Source organism: Triturus cristatus, chromosome 4_2, assembly GCF_964204655.1.
Source record: "Triturus cristatus chromosome 4_2, aTriCri1.1, whole genome shotgun sequence".
In the NCBI taxonomy this organism is placed as follows: domain Eukaryota; kingdom Metazoa; phylum Chordata; class Amphibia; order Caudata; family Salamandridae; genus Triturus; species Triturus cristatus.
In genome coordinates, this window is record NC_140586.1 from 296,060,055 (window position 1) to 296,080,569 (window position 20,515).

General features: G+C 46.5%; 1 protein-coding gene across 1 annotated transcript in view; it reads left to right on the plus strand.

The window, feature by feature from the left end:
• TNN (tenascin N) overlaps nt 1–20,515 on the plus strand; it is a 190,555-nt gene that overhangs the window by 110,838 nt on the left and 59,202 nt on the right. Inside the window, exons 4-7 of the mRNA XM_085601594.1 lie at nt 5,381–5,644; nt 12,988–13,170; nt 16,185–16,274; nt 18,623–18,886. Coding sequence (XP_085457720.1) covers nt 5,381–5,644; nt 12,988–13,170; nt 16,185–16,274; nt 18,623–18,886 — 801 coding nt within the window. The remainder of the gene's footprint in view (nt 1–5,380; nt 5,645–12,987; nt 13,171–16,184; nt 16,275–18,622; nt 18,887–20,515) is intronic.

Sequence of the window (20,515 nt, forward strand, 5' to 3'; positions counted from 1 at the left end):
AGCCAATTGTATCACCTCAAGCTTTAACTGCTGCTTTCCAGAAACAAACAAGATGATAAACTTAAGTGTGTAATTTATAAATGATAATGTGCATGCTGTAATATAACTGTGCTTGCGTGAAATAAAAATATGACTAGCAAAGTTTTATTCCCTGGCTTTGACTCAAAAATTGACAAATTCTCAATAAAGTGATGGGTATGATATCCCACCTCCAGCAAAGGGACTAGACTAGCAGCTCTCTCCAAGTGAAGTGGGAGGGGGCCCTGACTCGCTCACTCCACTACTCAGAGTGGCAGTGAATACTGCACTACCCTCACACGGTCTCTCGTAATTTCCACTTTAAATATATTCAGGTCAACATCCTGAATAGGCCATATCTGACCCCACACCATAATGCCAGGATATATCCCAGAGCGACCTCACTCTGTCTCCGGTGTCATGCTCCTGACGCGGATCTACCCCATATGCTCAGTTTGTGTGGGTCACTTACTGGTTATTGGACCGGGATTGTCGATCCACTATCTCAGGTTATGACCCCACTGTTAGATAATTCTCTGGATGTATTGGCGCTGAGTCTTTTTCCCTGCCCAGACTCAAGCAGAGCCTCGCCTAAATTTATAGATATTACTTTACCTTAGCAAAAAAGCATTTCACAAGGAATTGGAAGAGCCGGACCTCCCGGGCAGTCCGAGAGTATACATTCCCATGAAGAGGAGAGGGCAGATTTAGCGTCCCATTGGACAAGACTGGGACTCTCTAGTAGAGACTTTCACTCATAGTATTAAGGATGATGCTCATCCTCTGTAGACACATCAAACTAGCATGGATAACAATGATCTTACCCTGCTGATCTAACATACGGCACCTCTATCAATTTCGTAGCTCGTTTCATACTATGGACTGGATCATTTATGGAAGGTCATGAGACTAACGCACTGCTATTACAGAATACTAGGGCCTACTGCCTTGAAGGCTGTGAGGAGGAAGGGGTAGGGGAGTGGGAAGGCTCTGAGAGTTTAGAGAGCTGGGTCTGGGAGAGGGGAGGGTGGAGAGTATTTAGGAGTTATGTGCCAGAAAAGTAGGCACTCTCTTGTGTGCCACAACATTTTCATTCTTTAACACATTATGTTAAATACATTGTGCCATGTACTAATTGTCTGAACTTGCTACCAATTTAAACATTTCTTTAACAAAAAGTGACAGGTAGGATCGGGTTTTGCTATCACTTCCTGGATGCATTGACATTTTTGTCTATTTTTTAGGGCTTGTCCTCTGTTCTGTGGATGCATGGGAGGGTAGGTTGTTAGTCCAGCGCAGGTTGGTTAGAGTTATTCAAAATTAATACATATATGATCTATACCTGGTCCAAGGATCTTGGGGGGAGGGCGGGTGCAGTCATTCCCAGGTCTTTTCCATAGGATGTCAGTCAGGGGTCAGAACGTCCCACAGGGCACGCAAAGCACCTTGATGCCATGGAGCTGTCTATATGTACAGCGATGACCCCTATCAATAATTTGGATAACCTCACTCCTATGTCCATTGGTTAATATTCGCTGCTCAGGTCTCCTTGTCCTAGAGTACATAAACACCCCATTTCAGTTCATTGTCTCTCTGTTAAAGGATTGACATAATGCTGTTCCTGTGTGAGTATTATCCCTGCCCCATAGTCCTCATGTTGCCTGGTCCTGTCAGGCTTTCCTCTGTGGTCAGATCAGTATACTCTACAGACTCATCTCAGTTCAACTATTTCCTACGAGGCGTGATTTCATCCCTTCTGGGGCTACAGTATGGGCGCCTTGCCCCCAAAGTTGTATGTCAGAATTTTGACGTAAAAAAGATTGTCCTACAAAACGATTGCATCCATAATATTAACTATCATGATTCTGTTAGGATAGGAATATATAAGTAAGTATAGCTTTACTATTCTTAACTCCATATCTATGTACCTTGCAGCTCTGTGCATAGTTAAGTTAGGCAGGTGTGCAGGTAAGAGTATTACATCTATACTTTCCTTAATAAACTTACCTGTGTAATAACATTGCAGTCCATATTCTGGCTATAATATTTTTGAAGGATGATATTCAAACCTCTGTATTCTTGTAGTACCCCAGCCCCATATAGTACTTGAAAATCATTTTTAGGAACACAGTTGTTGGATTTGGCTTGACAATTTAAAAATCAAATAATTTAATTCATTTAACAATGTTTACATTGAGTTTTATTTTCAGCCCCTGCCTCTATTGAATTCTATGGGAGTGTCATACAGTACCAGTGAGTGGCCATGTGTAGTGTTAGGCTGTTGGAACTGGCCCTTTTTGCAGGTTTATTCCCTGACTTTTACTTTTTGTCTCCTATTTTTCTGAACCTCTTTTCGTTGGCTTTAGGACACTGGCCACTTCACTGCTAATCAGTGATAAAGTGCAAATGCTCTCAGTGTAAATTGTGATTATGATTGATTATCCATGATTGGCATTATTGATTTATGGGTAAGTCCCTAGTAAAGAACACCATGTGTGCCTAGAGCCTGTAAATCAAATGCTACTAGTGGGCCTGCAGCACTGTTTGTGCCACAAACAGGAATAGCCCTGTAAACATTTCTCAGGCCTGTCATTGGAGTGTCTGCGAGTGTAGTTTTAAACGGCCATGTCGACCTGGTAAGTGCACCCACTTGCCGGGCCCAAACCTTCCCTTTTACTGCATGTAAGCCACCCCTAAGGTAGACCCAAGATACCCCCATGGGCAGTTTGCAGTATATGTGAAAGGTAGGACATGTACTGGCGAGTTTTACATGTCCTGATAGTGAAATACTGTCAATTTTGTTTTTCACTATTGCAAGGACTAGCACTCCCATAGGTTATCATTGAAGCTGACTTGTAACATTTTACAAGTGTAACTTTCAATTGGGAACTGCTAGACATTTCTCTGAGCTCAGAATTTAAAAACATATCTTTTAGTAAAGGTGGTTTTTGAATTGTGTGTTTAAAAATGGCACTTTTAGAAAGTGGGCATGTTCTTGCTTTGCCATTATGTGTCTCTGCCTGCCTATGGAATCAATGTCTAGTTTAGACTGGCAGGGGCCTGTTTGGCCATTCACTCAAGACATTCACACAAATGGAGTTGAGGTGTTCCCTGCATATCCTGATTACCCATCACAAGGCTGATGGGCCTTCCTGAGCCTAGAGTGGTGGGAGGAGTTGTCACATACAGCTGAATAGGGCTCTGCCGGGCCTAATGCTGTTTCCACCCCCCTGGAGTGTCGGGAGCCAAGACCAGGCAGGACAAAAACTTGTGCACTTCAAAGACAATCCTTTGAAGAATGCCCACTTCAAAGGCCAAAAGGGGTATAAGTATTGGACCTAAAACATAAGACATCTTATGGATCAAGAGGATCCTCTGCCAAGGATAAGAGCTGAAGAGCTGTAAGGCCCCTTTGCTGTGTATTGCCTTGCTGGGTTGGCCTGCAGTTGCTGCTTCTGCTTTGGAGAGGAAAAGGACTGTACTTTGCTGTGTAGCCTAATTGTGAAGTTTCTCCAAGGGCTTGTGTGTGCTTGCCTCCTGTTAAGAAGTCTCAGGCCATTAACAGCTTCCTTTGCAGCTTCCCTGAACTCCACTGCTGGGAGTTCTGACCTGCCAAGTAGTGCCAATTCCAGTTCTGGGCCCTTGGAGGTGTTTCCTGCTACAAAAAGCTGCAAAATCAAGGCTTTGCCCTTCCAGTGTCTGTTTTTCCGACGCAGCACTGATATGTGGAAGAAATATCCACACACAACTACCGTGCGGCAGAAGAAATCGATGCTGCACCTGCCGGCGGCCGAAAAACCGGGGCAGCCCGAGTTCAGTGCACCGGTCTCAGAAGTCCAAGACCATTGCACTGACTCTGACACAGGTCCTGCTGAGTGGCTAAGAAGACCGACGCATTGTTGGACCATGGCTGAAGAAGTCGATGCAGTGCTTGGCTTGCTGCTGCCGCATCAACTCCAGCGAGTCCCGGTTTCCAGGCATCGCACCTGTGTGCCAAGTCTTCATCAACTCTGAATTTCAGTAAAAAAACTGAGGCTGCGTGTCTGGAGAATCAACGCATCACCTCCCCGTGCAGTAAGAAACCAACGCATCACCTCTTCTCCAGTAAGAAACCAACGCATCACCTCCCCTGCAAAGCAGAAGGAACCGATGCTTAACCTCCCCTGAAACAAGGAACCGACGCATCACCTTCCCTGCGTGTAAGGAACAGAAGCATCGCTGTGCGTTCCAGCGCCTCACCTCCCAACTTGTTTTGTCTGGTAATTTTGATGTATCCTAGGTACTTTGCACAAAAAGTGATGCATCCATAGTTTTATATGGACTGAACTGTTTTAACTCTTTTAAAAGTGACATTTTGACTTATGTAGTTTGGATTTTCATCGTTTTGGTCTTGCTTGGTTTAGATAAAGATACTTTATTTTTCTAAACTGGTGTGGTGTCCATTTGTGGTGTTTTTACTGTGTTACTCTGTGTGTGATGCACAAATACTTTGCACATTGCCTTTGAGATAAGCCTGACTGCTCATTCCAAGCTACCATGGGGGTGAGCAAGGGTTATCTTAGGTGTGTAATCCCCTTATCCTGACTAGAAGCAAGGGTCCCTACTTAGACAGGGTGCAAGCCACTGCCAACTAGTGTCCCCCATTTCTAACATAGACTTGCTACAAAGCTGGGCTGGAGTACATTTCTGACTGTTTTATGACCTTTTGGGCTGTAATAACTTTAGAAGTGTAGTTTGTAAATAGCAATGGTTTTACTCTTTTGTGGGTAGGTGTTTGCATTATCATTTCCCACCCTAAACCCCTTCTTACCTCTCCCCAAACCTATCTTTACTCTTCCATAAAGCCCACCCATCTTGCAGTAAATGTTCCCCATTTTCCTTCCACTTCCTCTAGTCTCTTCCACAATTAAATGTGGGAGAGACTAGGGTAGTACATTTCTGTATACAGAGAACTCCCTATAGAAAAGGTAGGAGAGTTGGAGGTGGACATATCCACTCCTAGGTTTGTGGATTGTATTTTGTTGTAAGTATTAATACTGTAGTACTACTTTACATACTACAAAACGTAGTTTATGTCTTCAGGTTAGAGTAATTCAAAAAGCTGAAAGTACCTTTTCTTTGTGCCAATACGATTCCTTGTTTCCTGTCTTGTATACTAAAACTAAACGGGGTTCTATACTTGTATGTACGTCTACTGGCTATGATGCACTCATAAGGTTTTAATAAATGTAAATGTTGATATAACACCTTGCTTTAGACCTCAAAGCCTCTGGTAGGCCATCATAAGTGAACAGGATTCGAGAGGCTATCAATAGGGTTCACTGTCTACTGTTTGACACCAGTTTCCTTCTTCCTTCAACAGTTCTTGGAGTCCAGAATCTTCGCCTGATCCGCTCTGCAGAGGAGTCCTTGACTGTCGGTTGGGATCAAGTTATGGAGGTAGACTACTACCTTCTTCGGTACTACGTGTCCGGCGAGGAGTCTCTAGCTAAGCAGATCCGGCTAACCAAGGAGCAACTGGAGTACGAGATCCAGGGTCTGAGTCCAGGCACCCTCTACTACATCCTGCTTTACCAAGTGAGGAAAGGGCTGTCCAGTGAACCCGGAGAACTGCAGGGCACTACAGGTAGGGATTAGCCAATTGATTCTCACCAGTCACCACAAGTAGGGAGAGACCAATGTTGGCAGGTTGCCATAGATAGGGAGTGTTCATTTTCTGACTTAGACTACCACAGGCAGGGAGCAACCAATGTCTCACAACAGGGTACCACACGTAGGGAACAATCAATTGCTGTGGGAAGGCCACTGAACATAGGTTGTGACTTGTGTCTGCCCACTGACCACCACAGGTGTGGAGTAACCAATGTCTCCTCCTGGTTAGCCATGATAGGTAAGGAGCAACAAATGTCTGCTACCAGCCACCGCAGGGAAAGAGCAACCTATGTATGCCTCAGGCCTCTACAGGTAGGGAGTGAACAGTGTCTGAGCTGTAGCTCACCAGAGGTAGTGAGTAATAACTATCTGCCCAAGGTCACCACAGGTAGAGAGAAACCAATATCTGTCCACCAGACACCACAGGTGGGGTGTGACCAATGTCTACCTAGAGGTTACCATGGTAGTAAGCAATCAATATTTCCTATCACAGGTAGTGAGGGACCAATGTCTGCCCACAGAACAGGTAGAGAGTGGCCACTGTTTGCCCAGAGGTAACCACAGGTAGGGATTGACCACTGTCTGCCAGCAGGGCATCCAATGAGTGAAGAATGTCTGCCTGCATGCTGCAACTGGTAAGTAGTGACCAATGCCTGTTGGCCGGCCACCACAAGTCTGAATCAATCAATGTTGCCCGCCAGCCATCACACGTAGAAAGCAACCAATGTCTGCACCCCATGCCACCACGAATACTATAGAGTGGGAGTGACTCATATCTTCTCACAGGCCACCACAGGTAGAATGCAACTAAAATCTGCCCAAAGGTCACCATAGGCAAAGAGTGACCAATGTTTGCTTGCAGGTCACCATGGTATTGAGCGAACAATGTCTACCCAAATGCCACCACACGTATGGAGTGACCACCGTCTGCATGCAGGCCACCGCATGTAGGTATTGATCTGTGTCTATGTGCAGTCTAACATAAGTTGGAAACTATCAATGTCTGCAGGCCACCACAGTTAGGGAGTAACACCAGTCTGCCAGCTGGCTGCCACAGTTAGAGAGCAACTGATGTCTACTTGCCAGCCACCATACATCACAAGACACCGAAGCCTGAATGAAAGACACCACATGTAGAGAGTAACACGTTTCTGTCCACAGAACACCACAGTTAGCCAGCAACCCGTTCCTGCTTGCATGCACCATAGGTGCACATCGACCAGTGCCTGCCCGCATGCCACTACATATAGGGAGCAACTAATATTCAACGGCAGACCACACTAGTTAGGCATTGACCAGTGTCTGCCCAAAGGCCACCACAAGTAGGGAGTGGCCAGTGTTTGCCCTCTGGCCACTATGTTATGTTATGTTATGTTACAGCGTTCTTTTATAGCGCACGGCTACTCGAAAAGAGTGTCCCGGCGCTTTCCACCTGCATCTCAGAATAAAAATAACACAACACAGCAAAAGAATGAGAAAAAGAACTGAAACTGAAGCAATAAGAACAGCCTAAAGATTAAAAAGCCAGGTCTTCAGGCTCTTCCTGAACTGGAACAAATTGACAGTGCTGCGCAGCGAAAGAGGAAGCGAGTTCCACAGCTGTGGGGCTTTGCAGCTGAAAGAGCGCCCTCCCGTGCGGGCCTTCCTCACCCGAGGGACCACCGCTTTGTAAAGGGATTCCGAGCGCAAGGAGCGGACTGGTCGATAGAAGGCTAGTCTCCGCCGCAGGTATCCAGCCCCTGATCCAAACAGGGCTTTGTGCATCAGAGTCAGGGATTTAAACTGGATCCGCTTCCGGACAGGCAGTCAATGTAGCGCCTGAAGCAGCCCGGAAGCTCGGGCTCGTCTACGCAGGCCAAAGATAGCCCGGGCAGCAGAGTTCTGTACCACCTGTAGGCGCTGAACTAGGTAATCAGGGAGGCCAAGGAAGAGGGCATTAGCATAATCAAGCCTCGAACCGACGAGAGCCTGCACAGTAATACGCCTGTGCTCCTCAGACAGCAGGGGCAGGAATTTACGGAGCATTTTCAAAATTCCATAACAGGTGCCAGCCAGACCCAGAATGTGTGTTCGCAGCGATAGCTGGTTGTCCAGCTTGACACCCAGGTTTTTAGCCACCACGGAAGACTGTGCAGGAGGGCTCATGTCGGACGGCCACCAATGCTGCCACTCCGGATCGACACCGCAACCAAAAAACAGAACCTCGGACTTGCTCGAGTTGGCCCTTAGACTGTTCCGTTGGAACCAGTCAAAGACCAATGTAAGACAGTCCCGAATTCTCCCTCCATCAAACTCCTGGTCTTTCCCGCATGTGAAGAGGAGTTGCGTGTCGTCGGCGTAAGAGATGATCTGGGCCCCATATGCTTCCACCAAGGCCGCCAAAGGGGACATAAAGATGTTAAACAACGTGGGGCTCAACACAGATCCCTGTGGAACCCCAACTCCCAATGGCGGCATCTCGGCAGAGCTCTGGGAAACCCAGACCGTCTGGCGGCGGCCTTCAAGGAAGGATGTAAACCACCTGAGCGCCGTCCCCCTAAGGCCGATGTCATAAAGCCTCGCTAAGAGCGCCCTGTGGGGGACGGTGTCGAAGGCCGCCGATAGATCTAACATGACCAGCATCGCCCTCCCGCCGACATCAAGAGTCTCCCTGATGATCTCAGTGACCTCTAGCAATGCCGTTTCCGTACTAAAACTAGGACGGAAACCGGATTGAGATGGATGGAGCAGATTGTTAGCTTCCAGAAAGCGCGACAGGACACCGTGGACGTGTTTTTCCGTGATCTTCGTGAGGGCCGGAAGAAGTGAAATTGGCCTATAATTGGCCAGAACCTCGACGTCGAGACCCGGTTTCTTTAGGAGGGGGATCACCATCGCTCTCTTCCAAGAGCTGGGGACCCTCCCCTCCCTCAGCGAGGCGTTGAGGATGGGATTAACCAGCGGATTCACCACCTCCGCCATCCCAGCCAAAAATTTGGCGGGGCAGGGGTCAAGTGGCGAGCCAGATTTCAAATTGGCCAACAGCTGCCTGGACACATCGCTGGAAACAGCAGGAAAATCAGACAGCACCGCCGTCGGTGTGTGCGGAAATCCGCACCCAGCCCCGGTGACGCCGCTTCCATCCTCCGGTCCTTCCACAAAGGAGGCCTGAATCGCCTTGATCTTATTAGTGAAGAAGCCGGCCAGATCACCTGCCCACGTATCTGAAGAAACTAGAGGGGGCGATTGGGAACTAGGGGTCGTGAACTCCTTCACAATGGTGAAGATCTCCTTACAGGAGTTCGCGGATGCCTCGATCCTCCTAGCCAAATAGTCCCTCTTAGCTCCCAGAATGTCCCGATGGTAGGCCTTCACCACCGCCTTGTAGGCGAGTTTAGCCTCCCCATCATACAAACGTCGCCAGGCCCTCTCGGCCACCTTACATTGGCTGCGAGCCACACGAAGAGCCTCCGTAAACCATGGTGCAGATTGCCGTGCCACCGTGGATCGGAGGGCTACCTTGGGGGCCAGATCGTCCAGCCTATCAATGAGCCACCGCTGCAGAGCCTCAGTGTCGCTATCCAGATCGCCCGAAAGATGGCATGGGTGATCCAGAAGCGCCTGTTCCAGCATGTCAGGTGTCACTCTGTGCAGCGCTCTCGAGGTCGGTCTAGACAAGACTGAGGCACTGTTATCCGGCCGCGCACTCTCCAGCACCGAAAATCTGATCAGCCTGTGATCGGACCAGAGCACCGGCAGGGTGTCAACCTCCGTAAGAGGGACAGATGAAAACACCTGATCCAGGGTATGCCCCTTCTCATGGGTTGGCCCCGACACGAACGGTAACAATCCCAGTGGAGATGTAATATCCAACAGTTTGACCAAATCCGAGTCATCCGCTACGTCAAGGTGGAGGTTGAAATCACCAGCCATGACGCAGTGCTGTGAGGTCAGCACCAACTCAGAGACAGCTGTCTGCAGATCTTCCAGGAAGGAACCCAAAGGGCCTGGTGGCCTGTAGACCAACAACCCCTTCAGGGCCTAGCCCGGGGACAGTCTGAGCGTGAAGGCGAGCGACTCAGCGCTCCCGATGGAATTAAGAGGAAGAACTGAGCAGGAAACGCTCTTTTTCACCACTACCGCCACTCCCCCGCCTCTACCCTTCACTCTATCCTGCCGGAAGATATTGTACGCCGGAGGAATGGCTGAGAAGACATCCGGATTGGAAGCCTCTCCCAACCAGGTTTCGGTAAGTAGCAGGCAAAGGGGATTTTCCCTAACAAGGAGATCGTAGATATGCAGGGCATGGCAGCCTACCGACCTTGTATTCAGCAGCAAACAAAGATGCTGTGCGCCAGCCGTTGCAGGGCGAGGAACATTAACATGGGTCCAGAAAGGCGTCCAGCCACAACACGGACAACGGCGTTTACCCTTAAATCGCCCCGGGAAAACGGAACGGCAGGAGCTAGAGAGGCCCCGCAAATCCCGCAACATCACAGAGGTATAACAGATCATCTCAGCCAGTGTGTCACCGGACCAGCTTCCCCCGCCGCCCCGTCGCCTCCGGGACGCTGACGGGCGCAGACGGGCAGGACTCCGGCACGACTCAGGCTAAGCGAAGGCGTCCACCTGCGCGTCACGCTGCGCGTGAGGGAGCGACTTTAAATAGGCTCTCCAATCAGCCCTGAGCGTGCGAGTCCGCTCCAAGATGGCGGCCGCCGCTGGCTGAGGTGTCCCAAACAAAGATGGCGCCCAAAATGACCCCCAGGACCCGGACCCACCGAAATGGTGGTGCTTGGCAGGCAGAAAATGCCGCTTTTTAAATGCAGGTAAGGGGAGAGAGGGGCGCAGGCTACAGGCAAGCAGGCTAAAAGCAGGGAAAAATCAAACAGAAAAACGAACCTAAATACAAAAACCAGGCAGCATTAAAATACTCTGTGCTAGTATCAGCGCGAGTGCAGCGATGTGGTAGATGGTCTGACCAGCACCGCGCCAAAGCCCGCCTTAAATAGGCTCTCCAATCAGCCCTGAGCATGCGAGTCCGCTCCAAGATGGCGGCCGCCGCTGGCTGAGGTGTCCCAAACAAAGATGGCGCCCAAAATGACCCCCAGGACCCGGACCCACCGAAATGGTGGTGCTTGGCAGGCAGAAAATGCCGTTTTTTAAATGCAGGTAAGGGGAGAGAGGGGCGCAGGCTATAGGCAAGCAGGCTAAAAGCAGGGAAAAATCAAACAGAAAAACGAACCTAAATACAAAAACCAGGCAGCATTAAAATACTCTGTGCTAGTATCAGCGCGAGTGCAGCGATGTGGTAGATGGTCTGACCAGCACCGCGCCAAAGCCCGCCTTAAATAGGCTCTCCAATCAGCCCTGAGCGTGCGAGTCCGCTCCAAGATGGCGGCCGCCGCTGGCTGAGGTGTCCCAAACAAAGATGGCGCCCAAAATGACCCTCAGGACCCGGACCCACCGAAATGGTGGTGCTTGGCAGGCAGAAAATGCCGTTTTTTAAATGCAGGTAAGGGGAGAGAGGGGCGCAGGCTACAGGCAAGCAGGCTAAAAGCAGGGAAAAATCAAACAGAAAAACGAACCTAAATACAAAAACCAGGCAGCATTAAAATACTCTGTGCTAGTATCAGCGCGAGTGCAGCGATGTGGTAGATGGTCTGACCAGCACCGCGCCAAAGCCCGCCTTAAATAGGCTCTCCAATCAGCCCTGAGCGTGCGAGTCCGCTCCAAGATGGCGGCCGCCGCTGGCTGAGGTGTCCCAAACAAAGATGGCGCCCAAAATGACCCCCAGGACCCGGACCCACCGAAATGGTGGTGCTTGGCAGGCAGAAAATGCCGTTTTAGGCAGGTAGGGACAGACAAATGTCGGTCTGCAAAATACCACATGTGGAGACCAGCCAAGTTGTGGCCACCAACCAACCGAACAGCACAGAAAAAACAGGTTATAGATGCAAATCCTGCAATCTGATGCGATAGAGCGTAATTTAGAACATTAAAATAACTCAGCCAATGAGCACCAGTGACCTCAAAACCTGGTCACCCTCCTGCTGGGTTTTGATTTGCTGTGCTCAGCATTTCCTGAAGGGCCTTGTATGCTCTCTCATTACGGTTTCCATATCAGATGACCCTTCTTCTTCTTCTTCTTCTGTGTCTTTCATTTATTTACATTTGTAGGTGTTTTATTTGTAATGTCTACAGAGTGCTGGAGGACGTCTAGCTTCAGATGACTGCTTGACATCGCTCATGATTTCTTGCTAAGCTGGTTCCCCATTACACCCCGTAGAGGTCTATAGTTGGTCACCATTCGGCTTCAGGGCTTTATGTGTCTGGTCCACCTAGTCTACCTGGCCACCACACTTCTTCTGTGTCCTGTGGCTTGTTCTTCTTCCTAAGGTCTGGCACTGCTTTTCATCCTTCCCATTCAGTGATACGTGGCTTGCTGAAACCCATCCCACCTAGTCCTGCTGCTGTGTCACAAGGCCGTGTGCCAGTAAATATCTGGTCACACTCATGTGTACCGAGATTCTGAGGCGCTGCACATCTGTTCAACTTGTGTCCTTAGGTTATATCTACCTTTTGCACTTTTTTGGCCTGTGGCCCTGGAGTCGTGGTGATCTTCATGTTGACGCCTGATCACATCTTCAGTGACTGAGTTCTGGCTCAGCATAATATGCCCTGGGACGTGATGTCATGAGGCCATGCATCCCTGGTTGGGTTCTTTTCTGCTGATTTCTTAAGATCCTGCATACCTGGTCCTACTCCTTTATGCTGTGTTCCTGAGGCCCTGCGCATCTGGTGACACTGGTCACACTGGTCTGTGCCCTGAGCTCCTCCATGACTGTGTCGCCTACTGAGATGCTGAACAGTAGATCCCCATTTGTGACACTTGGCAGCAAAGCAAGAGAAATCAGAGGGATTTTTTGTTTCCCACACACTGAACTGGTAGTGAGTAAGTGGGTGAGTTCTTTTTCATACCCCAAAATACAAACTAAACCAAGGATGTGGATTTAGTGTATCTAAATGTGTGTGAGTTCAGAACTCTTGAAAATAAGGAGTCTCCCACTGTGATGGAGTCCTCAAAGCTGAAATCTGGTCTTCACAACACAAGCAAGTCCATGTGGGTACAAGATTACTGTTCCTGATACCTGATGCAAGCTTCTGCGATTTCTCTAAAACCTAATCCTTCCCCATTGATGTTCATAAAGGGTTGAGTGCTGGGCATGCTTAGCCTCAAGAAAAAGCAGTATAAGAGGAAAAATATCAAGTCCTTAAAATTGTGGTTCTAGATTTTGATAAATTCTCACCTTCTTCTCTGTCTTTTAATTTCCACAGACATGTCTGGTCTGGGTCCCCTCTGGGTGGCTGGGGAGACAGAGGACTCGCTTGAAGTGGAGTGGGAGAATCCATCTACACAGGTGGATTACTACAAACTGAGTTACTCTACGCTGCAGGGTCCAGCAACAGAAGTGGTGGTGCAGCGGAGTCAGGATCCCAAAACCAGCTATATCATCAGAGGTGAGACGGTGGACACATGTCTGTTGACTCCTTATGTGATGTTAAGTTAGAGCAGTCAAAAAGGTTTGCAGACCATTAGGTTCATCATTAGTCTACTCATGGGTTTAAGCACATTCTTAATGGCGGTTCTTATCCCAAATATAAAGGAAACTGCTGAAATAACCTTTGACTCAGGCCTGACTGGTGTTTTCTTAGAAAATGTTTCCTTCCTAGTAACACTGAGTGCTCCTAAGAACTGTTGCTTGTTTCTCCCCTGAATTCATTCTAGGTTGTCAAACCTCTTCCTGTATATGTTTGATTTGCTGACATTGCGATGGGAAAATTGTTAGACGGCTGGCATTACTGCAAAATGTATAATTAAGATCCGTGTGCAAACTCCAATTTCCAGATTCACATTATTTCCCAAAGGCCAAAAATGTGTATAATACTTTCTGTTTATTTTGGGAACAGTAGCACAAGCAAGGCAGTATGCAACAAAGCAAACAGCACATGGGAGCATTGATGGGATGGGTGGGTAATTTTACACGTGGGTATGGGTAGCGATGGATGGTGATTGAAACAATTACATTGATAAGAAATAAAATGATTATATTACATAATATGCATGTTTGCAAAGAAGCGCATGGACTGCCAGAGATAAGGTTGTCTACGTAAGGGATAGCCTTAAAATAGTATGTTGTTATGAATCATGGCCCTTAAATCAAAGACAGTAAGCATTGAGCGCGATCATCAACTTACAGAGAGAGGGTGTTTCCTGAAATTTGCCCTGGAGGGGCCCATGTAGACTGAAGGATCTGAACCAGAATGGACCACAGGACATTTCACGACCTTCCGGTAGATTATGATTGGCTGGAGTGCGGATTTCATGAGATGGTGTAGCAGGAGAGTTTTTGTGGGCAGAAAGGAGGGGAGGAGTAATGGACAGAATTGAAGAACAAAGTAAGGAGTTTACATAGGGCTTTGTTTGTGATCATACTTGGTGGCCATAGGGAGAGGATTGTACCTGCTTAGATAGATTAAAAATGCTGCTTGTATAAAAAAAATTGTAAATTTATCCAAAGGGATGTGATGAACTGCAGAAGACGGGGCTGCTACCAGTGTTTAAGTTAAATCATTGCTGGGTGTTTGTAAGACCCCCAGAAACATGGCCCTAGAAAGCCAAAGATCAGCATAGGTTGCATTGCGTTTCAATTATGATTTCAAGATTAGGAGACTCAAAGTGCTCTCATAGTGACATACTTTCATTTTTTTTCTCAATCTCTTTTTGAGTTCCTCTCTCTACTCCCTCCAACCAGACTGGGACTTCTGCATATCCTCCTATTCACTGTGCTGCTTTTTGGTTTGCTCTCAGCTGTGAAAAGCTATATCGGGAGGATTCTACCTTCCCTCTTACCTATACATTGTATTGCTTGTTTTAGTGAGAGGCTTACTTCCAAAAATTTGAGCTTTCAAGAATTTTGACTTCCAAAAAAAGTGGAAGTGAAAAGTTCAACTACCCAAAAATAGTGGAATAGTGGAATATTTTAAGATATGATGTTTTATGGCTTCTTCTTCCTCTCCCCAAAAAATTAACTGTAGCACTCTCTCGCAGTAGTAAAATATAATTATTACCAGAGTGTAATGAGAAACTTACTTGTCAGAAAAAGAAGTTGTGACTAGAACACTCTGGCACTAAGTGTCTGGAACCCGACTGCTGTGGCAGGGGTGGGTGGTGGTGTATGACAAAGGCAACTTGCTGGAGTTAAATGGTACTCGGATGTTCCAGACTGTTGGGAAAAACAAGGAGTTTATATGAGGGTCGCCAAGGCACCCCCAGCAGAGGATGCAGTGAAGCAAAGGATCCTTGCTGCTTTAGTGGAGCTCAGCATGAGTAGTCTGAGGACCATCCGGCGTCTGAGACTTCAGGGTGGAGGTTACAGATGATAGGTGGACAAGCGAAAATATGTGTGTGTCACCACATAAGAGGTGATTGGTGAAACGGAAAGATGAAATGATTTCACCAGAGGTTTATGGTTTATGATAACATGCCAGTGTTGAGAGCAGTGTGTGTTGCAGTGCCTTTGGAATAATTCCAACTGTTGGTAACGGTGGGGAAGTGAAGTGTGGTGTGAGAGTTGAAGTGCTTGCTAAAGAACTAGGCCTTCTGGCTCGCGGACTGGTGGTTCCAGAAGCAGAGTGAGATAGGTTGGGTGGTGGGCTCCTGATCTTTGAAGTTAAGAATCTACTGAATGATGAGCTAGGTGGGTGGGGGGGGGGGGCTCATATTGGTTGAGGTTTGACTGGCCATCAGCAAAGGAGTGAATGTGTTGTGGAGGTAAACTGATTGAGGTGTAATTGGGTTACAATGAGGTGGGGTGATGAAAGGGAAGTGTGCACAGAGATTATTGGCTCTAGGCAGGTAAAAGCAGAGACGGAGGTATTATGGTTTAACATTTTGGTAGCAGCTTGGGCACCCTGGCCTAGTGAGAGTTCAGGAGACATAGAGGGGGAAGCAAATAGTTCACAGGTTGGAAGGGTAGGGGTAAAATTCACAAGGTGTAGGGAAATCAATCACTCAAGGAGGTACACTGAACTCATCACACATAGGGTACACATTATAAAGCATCTTGTTCGCCAATCATCTAGAAGGGTACATTTCACAGGATTCAGGGGTACAATCAATCTGGGGTACAATTTACAGAGCACAGAAGCTACTGTCGCGGACGAGTGTACAGTGCACAAAGTGTAGGGTACTAATCAATCAGGAGGTCGCGGACGAGTGTACAGTGCACAAAGTGTGGGTACTAATCAATCAGGAGGCACAGTTCCGGGAATACAGAGGTATTGCTTGTTTGCAGGGGGAGGGTAATGTTCACACAGTACAGAGAGTGGTAGTGTTGCTCACTCTGCTAAGCAGTTTGTTTCAGGTTGCACTGCATAAATTGAACTTCTTCTATTTTGGGGTGAGCAATGTCACGCCCTCTTCCTAGACTCATTGATAATTTCCTGGCTAATGCGTGTGGTATCTTTCACAGGATTGGCACCTTCTACAGTGTACCAGATCCTGGTGTGGGCTGTGAGGGGCGAGCGGGAGGGCAAGAGATCCTCGACAAGTGGCACAACTGGTAAGTGGCATCCCATGGCTTTCTATACCTGCTCATTTTCCAATGGCAGCTGGAACCCCATACTTCAGTTCACTGTACTTTCCCACTCGCAGCCACATGCCTTTCGCTTGCGAAGAAGCAATGACATATGCAAGCAGCATCTCCACATATTCACTACACTCATTCTTCCACTTATTTGTTTTTTAAGCATTTTCATCCACTGACAAAGTTATTAAATGCTTACCCACTCACAATCAATGACTTGCAAACACAATGATTCATTGAATGATCAGCAACATAAATCATTCAATTACTCAGCCTTCATTGATTCTAGCAAAACATTACAATCACTCCACAATCTCGATCATGTCTTCATCTTCATTTGTTTTTTTAAGGCAATTGCTAATTCATTTATGAATGTATTCCTTCATTTATTTGTAGACCACCATTTTGCCAGCCAGACTGTTTCAGGGTATTTGACACAGACCCTAAAACATATTGAGGATGGAAAGTTAAACTGAGGGTGAAGAACACATTTTCATTCTTTAAGTCATTCCCTAAGCATTCACACATTCACCCATGGAAACACCTTTCAGGTCATTGATGTGTTATTTCTAATAATGAATCATTTATTAGATGTCTTATGCTTCATCATCCACTCTTGGTCATTCTCTTGTTTAATTATTAACTCATTTTTTTGGTTGCTTGAGGGAATGTTCAATATCTTTTGGTCATTTCCTCTGTCATTTCTTAGATTATCTCTTAAAACACAAAGTCACACATTAATTCCCACATTTGTTAGTCATTTGTCCACTGCCATTTATACTATTTCAATATTTTACTTGCCCATTTGTAGACTCCCTGACATGCCAGATCAATAATCTACTAATTCTGTTACTCGTTTGTTTACAGGATAATGTATCCACTCATTCATTTGACCAATCGTGTATTCAAACAACTAATTTCTTATTGAGTCAATCATTCACTCCAATGTGTGTTCACTATCTCTTTCAATCATTCATGTATTAGTTAGCTTCTAGACCCTATGATATGGTCAAGCGATCAAAGAAAGCACGGGAGACACTTGCACAGGGAGTGGACCAAGTGACTGGGAAGAGAACCCTGATAATGGGCAGAGAACCAAATGAACCTACTAAGGACCAACCAAACGGACAGATGGCCAAGAAAATAAAACAAAAACCAATCCAATAGATAAAAGATCAACTCAATGGAAAAATGAGCAAGTCAGTGGATGGAAGACCAATTCAATAGACAGAAGAAGGAGTCAAAGGGAGGAGACCAGGTTGCAGACTAAAGAAAATGTTCATTGACAGGAGATCAAGACAATGACAAGAGAACTGAGTTAAAAGGGAGAAGCAAATATAATGGATGATGAACAAAATCAGTGGGTGGTGGTACCAGATGACGGGCAAAAGATTAAGTAAATGGGGTGATGACCAATGATCTGGGTGGAAGAACTAATCAATGGGGTGATGACTATTGAGGTGTGCAAAGGAATGAATCAATGGGTGAAGGACCAAACTAATGGATGGAGAATCAAGCAAACAGGTTGAGGACTTCATCAATGAGCAAATACAGTGAGTGGAGGAACAAAGCAGCAGATTAGGTGCTGTCAATGAATAGAGACTGAAGACAGGATTGGAGTGCCCAATCAATTGGTGGATGGCCACGTACAGGACCACATAAACAGGCATAGGTGAATGGGTGGAGAATCAACTGAATGGCAGATGACCAGGTCAATGAGTAGATGAACAAATCACGCAATGCTGAAACAAGTTAATGGGTTGTGGATAAAGTGAATGAGTGGTTGACCAAGCCAGTTGTTGGAAGACCAAGTAATTAGTTGAAGAAATAAGCGATTCATTGACATCTTAATTCAATTTCTGGTGGACATAATCAACCAGGTGCAGGACAAAGTCCATGGAAGGAAGACAAATACAGTTAATGGAAGACTGAGCCAATTGTTGGTGGATAAAGTGAAGGGGTTAGGAACCAGGTGAATTTTCTCTGTGGGCCTAGAATTCTCGACTAGAGGGAGGCACTGGGCACAGGATTTTAAGAGGATTGTAGTAATCAAAGGCAGCCAGTGCAGATTGTGCGCAACAAGCAGTGTCCTCCTCCTTCCATTGCAATGAGAGACAGACCACCATACTCAAATGAAAGACTTATAATGGGGTGTATTAACGTCCGCTCTCCTTGGTGGTACAGGGGCATCTTCTGACTTTGCACACCCTTCAGTGCATAGGGGTTTGTTTTAAAATAAATAAGGATGGAGTGAGTTAGAGTTGCTTGCCATCTTGTATGAGAGGTTCAACTGACATCACTCATTTTCTTTTCTTGATTTTCAGAAATCGATAGCCCAACAAACCTAGTGGTCAACCGTGTGACGGAGGACACGGCTTCTTTGTCTTGGAAGAAGGTGCTGGCCCTTATTGACCGATACATGCTTAGCTACACATCAGCAGAAGGCCAGACACAGGAGGTGGCTGTGGGCAAGGAGAAGAGCTCCACGACTGTGACTGGTCTGAAGCCAGGCATGGAGTATACCTTCAGTGTCTGGGCCGAGAAGGGCAGCAAGCGCAGCAAGAGGGCCACCACCAAAGCCACAACAGGTAGCTAGAAGAACTAACAAAGGGTGGAACAAGAAATCAGAATTGGTAATTTTAATAAGGGGTGGAGAAATAGAAATAGGACATTGGACTATTGATTGGGGAAAAAGCATCAGAGGGAACAACAGAGTCAAGAAATAAGAAGGAAAACCTGAAATAACAGCAACACAGGAATGACTAGAATAGAGCCAGATAACAATCATTTGCAATGCAATAGGTCTCGCATTTACACAAGTTTGAGCTATTGTCGTTGTAAATGACAGTGCCTTTTATTTATGTTTTGGTTTTTAAAACATAAATAAAAGGCATTGTCATTTACAATGTTGATAGCTTAAACTTATTTAAATGCGCGACCTATTGCGTTGCTAATGCTTGTTTTACTAGCGCCCATGCGGCACTTTCACATTCATGAAGGGCGTGTCCTACTTTTAAGTGAAACCACTGCATGGGGACTTTAAAAAACACAAAGGAATCTGTTTGTCAAGTTGACAAACATGTTTTTTTTTTGGTAATAGCGTCCATGCCGCACTTTCACTTTAATGTCGGCCGCATACCTTTCTTTGGACGTGGCTTGTGTAAAGAAAGGGGCGCAGCCTCTATGAATGTGAAAGTGCCACATGGGCGCTAGTAAACACATACAATAAATAAATAAATAAATAAGTAAGCGCTGCCACTAAATGCGGACCGCACTCCTAAAATAAATAAAAAAGTGCGGCCGCTAAAAGCAGACCTCGCTACTAAAACAAATACATTTTTAAAAGAGCCCGCTATAGTTAAAGCGGACCGCCATTTGTAGACATTAAAATTAAAGTGGGAGGCGTGCTGCGAGGTAGTGGGTGGAATAGGGGAAGAGCATTAAATAAAATAGTGCTCACCAACTTAAAGAAGCAGACCATGTAACAATACCAGTAAAAGGTCCAGTCATTATGGGAGGTAACAAATGCAGACAAGGCAGTACCAAGGAGGAACTAAAAAGCTTAATATTGAATCAGAAGCCAGCATTTACGAAGGACAATGACGCAAGCCAATTACAAATATGCGTGGAGTGGGGGCGGGGCTTCTATTTTCTACACACCTATTGTATGCTCTCAGCAGGGCATGCGCTGCCCAGGTTCGACCTAAAAAGGAGTCCAGGAATAAGATCAATAGAGTGATGAAGATATACAGGTCGAAAATAGGAACCAGGAATAAGAAAATAAATTAAGAGATAGGGCCAGGCAACATGTAGTAGAACCATTAAAAGAGCAGAGGGTGGCATAGAGCCAGGAATCAGGAAGGACAACAGTGACAGAAAGAGGGACATACACTGTAACAGGACGAGGAACCAGCAATAAGAGCAACAAGGGAGGAATTAAGGCAATAAATAGGAATGGAAACCAGGAATAAGAGCAACATATGATGAGTAGAGTGAGGAAAGTGTTTTCATAAGGCCTGATTACATGTTGCATACAGAGTTGGACCGGCCTTTAGCAATCTGGCAGTACCAGGAAAGGTGGTTTGACAGGTCAGTGTGTGGGTCGGTTTTTGGCTGTCTGTGCGTCTGTTTTATGGTCTGCTGGGACAGTTTTTACTGTTTATTTCTACAAACATTGCTTGTAGTAAGCACAAATGCATACAGTCTCCCATACTTTG